This window comes from Mus pahari, chromosome 16, assembly GCF_900095145.1.
Source record: "Mus pahari chromosome 16, PAHARI_EIJ_v1.1, whole genome shotgun sequence".
Taxonomy (NCBI): Eukaryota; Metazoa; Chordata; class Mammalia; order Rodentia; family Muridae; genus Mus; species Mus pahari.
The window spans coordinates 58,295,042-58,301,873 of record NC_034605.1 but is presented as its reverse complement, the minus strand read 5'-3'; the positions used below and the strand labels follow the sequence as shown (position 1 = coordinate 58,301,873).

At 49.9% G+C, this 6,832-nt stretch overlaps 1 protein-coding gene across 6 annotated transcripts in view; it reads left to right on the top strand.

Moving 5' to 3' along the window:
- The first annotated feature begins 2,044 nt into the window (after window positions 1-2,044).
- The window catches only part of Fam193b (family with sequence similarity 193 member B), a 32,692-nt gene continuing 27,904 nt past the window's right edge, over window positions 2,045-6,832 (top strand). For 4 of the 6 annotated variants that reach the window (XR_003845378.1, XM_029547414.1, XM_029547411.1 and 1 more), the window contains exon 1: window positions 2,073-2,372. Coding sequence is in view for 4 of the 6 variants with exons in the window: in XM_029547414.1 (XP_029403274.1) it covers window positions 2,160-2,372 (213 nt within the window). In the remaining 2 variants the exon portion in view is untranslated. Of the gene's footprint in view, window positions 3,436-6,832 lie in introns of all 6 variants that reach the window. The other 2 variants (XM_021215785.1, XM_029547413.1) reach the window with 2 other exon arrangements.

The window sequence follows — 6,832 nt, the reverse complement described above, 5'->3', positions numbered from 1 at the left end:
CCTCCCCACCTTCCTACTCCCCCCCCCCCACACCCCACCTTCTTGGGCTGCCTTGACCAACAAGTTCAGGGATTTCACATATGCCAAACTTCTTACCGAAAATTTTTTATCAATAAAGTATATGACTTGGTTATATTTTCACAGTAATTAATAAATCTATTTTCATTTTGGACTAGCAAAAATAAATAAATAAATAAATAAATAAATAAAAGTCAGGGTTTCTATTTCTACACAAAACATCATGACCAAGACACAAGTTGCGCAGGAAAGGGTTTATTCAACTTATACTTCCACACTGCTGCATGGAGGGGTGCTGCTTACTGGCTTGCTCTTTTATAGAACCCAAGACTACCAGGCCTGGGATGGCACCACCTACAATGGGCCCTCCCACCCTAGATCACTAATTGAGAAAATGCCTTACAGCTGGTTCTCATGGAGGCATTTCCTCACCTGAAGCTCCTTTCTCTGTGATGACTCCAGCTTGTGTCAAGTTGACACACAAGTACACGCACACACACAGAAATGTTGGGTCTGAGGTCACACAAATAATGAGGCACAGATCACCATAATCCAAAGTCAAACAAAAGCAGCTTTTATTCCCCGAGGGAAACAGAGATCTAGCTGGGCTAGAGATGCAGTCCGGCTCGGGAGCTGAAGCAATGAGCCCAACAAGTGGGCTCACAGGCCATTTAAAGCAGAAAACCATACCTAGGTATGAAGGGGAAGATTAGGGTGAGGGTCTAGGCGACCTTCATCATGGTTGGTTGTGGTTAGGGGGCTTTCCAGAGGTCCTGGTTCCTGATTGGTCTGTGGTGGCTGGGTATCCCAGGGAAAGAGGGTGGCAACTATTTCAGGATCTTGGAGAAAAGGCCAGATGTTCCTCCCTTTCCCTGAGTGGTAGACTCTAGTCTTAGAACATTTGTGGTTTTTCTGGGAATTGGGGCCATGCAAAACGGAGGACAGACCTCAAGATGGAGCAAGCACACACGCGCCCCTATTAAAACAATAAGATAAACAGAGTAATTTTTAAAATTAGATTTACTTCTTGGTAGTCAAAGTTCCAGATTTTGTTCTGATTGATGTTATCAATATAAATTCCACGTGTAACTACCAAAAAGTTTCAGTTTCACTCGACAAGGCATAAGACAGCATTGGAAACTTAAAAAAAATATATTATTTTGTTCCATGTGCCTATATTTTTCTCCCTCACAAAAATGGGTGGAGATGACATTTTAACAACTAAAATGCTGAGCTATTAAAACATTTCTAAGCAGGGCGTGGTGGCACACACCTTTAATCCCAGCATTCAGGAGGCAGAGGCAGGTGGATTTCTGAGTTCGAGGCCAGCCTGGTCTACAAAGTGAGTTCCAGGACAGCCAGAGCTACAGAGAAACCCTGTCTCGAAAAACAAAACAAAACAATTTCTAATTTTCCTTTGTGGGTTAAAGTCCTCTCTAGCACATACCACTTAAAAAAAAAAATACATTGCCAGAGTATGCGCTTTAATCATTTCATCCTTGTCACGCCGATCCTATTATCTATTTAAGTGACCCCCTTTCCCATCAGCCTCAAGAAGGACCTGAATCTGGGTCCTGCAGTTCTGAGCACAGAACGCGGGGGCCCCCAATAAACGACAAGACCTGCCTATCCCCTCGCTGTCTTTCGCCTCAGGCTGACCACAGGTGTGGTGGGATGATATCTAGGAATCTTTGGTAGGCATTTTGCAGCCAGTGCTTGTCCATTGCAAAATGGGAATAATTCGTACCTGTCTCCAAGTGATTTAGGGAGGAGCCAAGAGATGAGCGTGAAAAGTTCGCAGCAAAAATTAGTAATTCACTCATTACTTAATGGATAATTAAGCTCCTGGGCCCGCTATTACAGCGCTCAAGGTGTTTCTCCAGCAGATCGCAGCCTTTCGGACTAGAGTTTAGGACAGGATCTCGCCCGGGAGGCGGCCTTATTAAAAATGGCGCCGGCGGCTTCGGTGGCGACTGCGGCGGCGCGGACCCAGGGTGCCCTCTGACCTGTTGGCAGCGGGCGGGGAGGGGCGCCGGGCGCCGCCATATTGGCTGTTGTCCTGTGAGGGGAGCGGCGGCGGCGGCGGCGGCGGCGGAGGCGCGAGAGGAGCCAGCGAGCGGGGGAGCGGCGCGAGAGGCAGCATGACTCGGAGGCGGAGCAGGCCGAGCGGCGGCGCGGGCCGGCGGGAGCGGGCGCGGGTCTCGGGGCTGCAGAAGCCCCAGGCGCCCGAGCCGCAGCCGCCGCCGCCGAGCCTGGAAGCGGGAGCGGGTGCAGGGCCCCCGGAGGTGCCCGCCGAGCCGGATCGCGACGGACCCCGAGACGAAGAGGAGCCCAAGCTGGCTCCAGGCCCTCAGGTAGGATCGAGCAAGACGACTCCGACTGCCCGGCTGCTTACACCTCCCCGAGCGGGAGCGGGGCGGGAGCGGGCATGGACCATGCTGTGGGTCTGGGGCCAAATCCCAAGTCCGGGGCAGATGCTTTCTACCCGCTTGCGGGGAATGGAGGCTGGACCCCTCTCCAAAGCCAAAGCTCAGCCCACCCTCTTGCGACCCTTGTAAAGCTACCCGTTCTGGCCCTGCTCCGGAGCTAAATGTTCTGGCCATGTATGTTCTCTGGGACTGGCTCAGGTCCCGAGACCACCGCTTCGTTCTCTGCCCTCCACTTCCCTTTGGAGCCACCTGATCCCCCCGGCCCCTAAAAGACCATCATCTCAGGGCGCCGGAACCTGCAAGGCTGCAGCCTCAGTGCGCCCCCCGCCCCCAGCAGCTTCAGCCCTTCCCCTGCACCGTCTGCAGCCGCTACCCTCAACAGCTGTACCTCTGCATCTGCCTTCTGGGACCTCCCTCCTTTCCCTACCCAGCCGAACAGTTGGAGTAGAGTCAGGCGGCCCCAAAGATTGTTAGAATAACTCCACTAAAGAGGAAACCCTTGTTCTCCTATCTCCTGTCCCGTAAGGCGCCCCCACTCCCACCTCTACCCCCGCCAGTCCACTAGTTTGATGAATCCTGCGAGAGTAAGAGTATTCGGGAAGATTCTCGGAAGCTTCCAGCTTGCCACCTGGAAGGTCACTTTCTTTTGAGCAAAAAAAGAGCAAACAGGAGAGGCGTGGGTGGCGTGGGTGGTGTGGGCCACAGTTGCTCAGGGAGGGTTGTGGCACCCGGGGCTGGGTGGCTCGCCCTAAGCTTGCTCTGACAAAAGAGTTTTGAGTTGGTTTTTTGGCTGAGCCTGCCAAGGAAGGCAGGCCCCTGCAGGAGTCTTGGAGGGTCGGATGCAGCGCCCGGATGAGGACGAGGCGTGGCGGAAGATGCGTTTGGCTCTGCAGACACTGCATCGGGCAGCAGGGGACTCTGGGAGGCTGGTGCAGCCTGAAGGCATGGCTCTTGACAGCCTTCTAGTAGAATCTCTGGAATTGTGCATGTGAGTGGGGATGCCATTTGGGGTACCATTCCTGGAACGCTTTCCCTGACCTCCCCAGTTACACCAAGCGCCCCCTCTGTGCCCACCACCCTCTTTGCTTTCCTTCAGTGGCACCACTCCTTCTGTGATGAAACTTGTTGATGTGTCTGTCCGAAGCACTGAACTGTGAACACCACGGGCTGGGAGGATGCCATTCGTGGGCTCCTCCACGCCTGTCCCTGGCTTTGCCTTTACGGAGAAGTAACTAGGTGAAGGAGGGAAAGGTTGAATCAGGCCAGAACCTGCTTATTGTAACCTAGTTTTCATGCTGGTCTCCTTTGTGTCTCCTGTCACAGTGAGAGGATTTTTAATTAATGAAAGTGTCTCAGCTTCTTGGATGTCAGAAGCATACCCAGCCTCCCACCTTGCAGCCCAGGCTGTCACAGGTTGTACTGTGCTCCTACTGGGTCTCCATTTCCACCAAACGTTGCTTCCCCTTCTTACCTGTTTTGACCTCCCGCCCCCCCAAGAGTGTGGTTATCTAGAAGAGAACCATGCAGCTAGCTGTCTGTTTTCCTCTTTCTTTCCCATTCAGACATACAGTGCTCTAGGGCCCCTATCACATAGAGAGCCCAGAAAGTTTGGATGGTGTCTTAACTGTTCAGTTTCATTGAAATACAGTTGTCCCAAAAATTAGAACCTTCATTAATTCCTCTGATCCAGGTTTTTATAGATTCTTTTTTTTTTTTTTTTTTTTAAGATTTATTTATTATTACACATAAGTACTCTGTAGCTGTCTTCAGATGCACCAGAGGAGGGTGTCAGATCTCACTACGGATGGTTGTGAGCCACCATGTGGTTGCTGGGATTTGAACTCAGGGCCTTCGGAAGAGCAGTCGGTGCTCTTAACCACTGAGCCATCTCTCCAGCCCCTTTTATAGATTCTTGTCTATACTGCTGCTTGACCTAGGAATTCATTCCTTTATCCATGCTGGGTGGCTAGCATACCTTTTATTTTTTTATTTTTAAAGATTTATTTATTTTATGTATATGAGTACATTGTAGCCATCTTCAGACACACCAGAAGAGGGCATCAGATCCCATTACAGATGGTTGTGAGCCACCATGTGGTTGCTGGGATTTGAACTCAGGACCCCTGGAAGAGCAGTCAGTGCTCTTACCTGCTGAGCGATCTCTCCAGCCCACCCACCGTCCACCTCCCCTGTGCCCTCCTCAGCATCCAGCACTGATCTGATGCCTTAGCCACTGATACAGTTCTTTGTCTGCTTTTCCATGTACACTGTGGAGTGCAGGAGCTTTGTCAACTAGTCATCAGATCCCTGTCCTAGTGACTAACAGATAGATAGTAGTAAACAGACTACAGATAGATAGTAGTAAACAGACTAGAGGATATAACTACAATTACCCTGTTCTCAGATGGGAAAACAGAAGCCCACAGCAATTAAACATTTACACAAATGACTCCCACTTACAAACAGAGGCAAAAAAATCCAATCAAGAAAAATTCACTCTTACACACACAAGGGAGCTGAAACACCCGCTCTGATTGGGTCCTACTTTTTGCTAAAGGTAGAAATGAGAGTCAAGATACAGCTTTTTGTGCTCTGGTCAAAAGTCCCTGTTGTCAGGGTAGAGGTTGGTCATTGCTCTGTCTACTGTCATAACTTTCTTAAGGGTCTTGGTTTGTAGCCAACCCCCCTCACTTTGGTCTGGATGTAGAGTGAATCTGGAAGGTAAAAGCCAATGTTACCTGCTGAACCAAGTCTGTGGGTGGCAAGTAAGACTGCATCCAGCCCACAGACTTAGGATCCAAAGCCATACACTGTTTTAGTTTGTTTTTATTCTTTTTTTTTTTTTTTTTTCCTGGTTTTTCGAGACAGGGTTTCTCTGTGTAGCCCTGGCTGTCCTGGAACTCACTTTGTAGACCAGGCTGGCCTCGAACTCAGAAATCCGCCTGCCNTCCTGGAACTCACTTTGTAGACCAGGCTGGCCTCGAACTCAGAAATCCGCCTGCCTCTGCCTCCCAAGTGCTGGGATTAAAGGCGTGTGCCACCACGCCTGGCTTTGTTTTTATTCTTAACGTAAGTGAGTGTTTTGAAGCAACTGTGTGGCAGGGGGCAGTAGTTTGTGCCTGTAATTCTATTCTAGCACCTGGGAAGCTAAGGCAGGAGGATAGCCTTGAATTCAATGCTAGTCTGCACTACATAGCAAGTTACAGGCCAGCCTAGTCTATATCACCCATTTCAATAACAATAGGAAAAAAAATGAAGCAAAGGATGTTTCATACCCACATCTGTGCCTCTTAGAATCCTGAAGTATTGCTGGTGCTGAGCCTGCATCTCCCTAAGTCATCCTGAGTGCTTAAGTGGCAGTGCTTCCTTAGGTAGCCTGGCTCCAGCACCGTGGTTCTCTGTAGCTCTTAGCTCACTTGTGTGATCTGGAATCTTTCAGATATAATCTCTTAAGATTATTTGGGATCCCCATAGGCCACTAAATCTGGTCTATTCACCCAAATCCTCCAACCCTTTTACTTGGAGATAAAGCTTAAACAGGTACTGTTCTATTAGCAAAGGAAGGTGGAAAGGCAGAGGTAGGTCAGCTCACAGAACCTCAGAGCAGTCCAAGGAGGCTGTGAGAACAGCCTGACAGACTTGAATTTAACTCCCCACCTCCCCTCCCACTTTGTGTCTCAGAGCTGCTTTCTTTCCCTATTTGCGCCTTGTCAACAAGAGAATGTGAAGCAACCTAGGATGGTGGCAGGAGCTGTGTAGTGTGGCCAAAGCCAGCCTTACCTACTACTTGTACCAGCTGATTTTAGTCTCAAACCATTCAGCTAGCAGCCTGTGTGCATGCTTACAACCCAGGAGGCTTGCTGAGGAAACTGGGCTTCTTGGCGATGAGCTCATCCCACCCCTTGCCTCTCATCTCTACAGCATCTCCAGGGACAGTCCAGTTTAGTGTAAAGGGCCTCCAGAGACATGCTTCTTGCAGTGCTAAGAGGAAATCTGTTCCCTTGAGGAACTGGCTGAGGTGATCAGTCGGTACAGTTATTGAAACCGTTTAATTCACTCAGCAAGCTTCAAAACGATCTTTGTAACCAGGGCCTTTGTTTGAGGTACACAAAGGGTCAAGGTGGTTCCTATCCTCAGACCTTTTCCTGCTGACTCGTGCCTGCACCACGGTCATGGCCAGTGGGAGGAAAGGATCTGAGGGGCCAGCCTGCCTAGAACCACCTAGTTCTTTTTGTAAGCCAGAAAGGGCTCTCAGTGCAAAAATGCCAATGACATTTGATGATAAGGACATGCCCACTCCATTTAAAGTTTTTAGTTTCCTTAAGATGTCTTAGAGTCAGCCGGGCATGGTGGCGCATGCCTTTAATCCCAGCACTCGGGAGGCA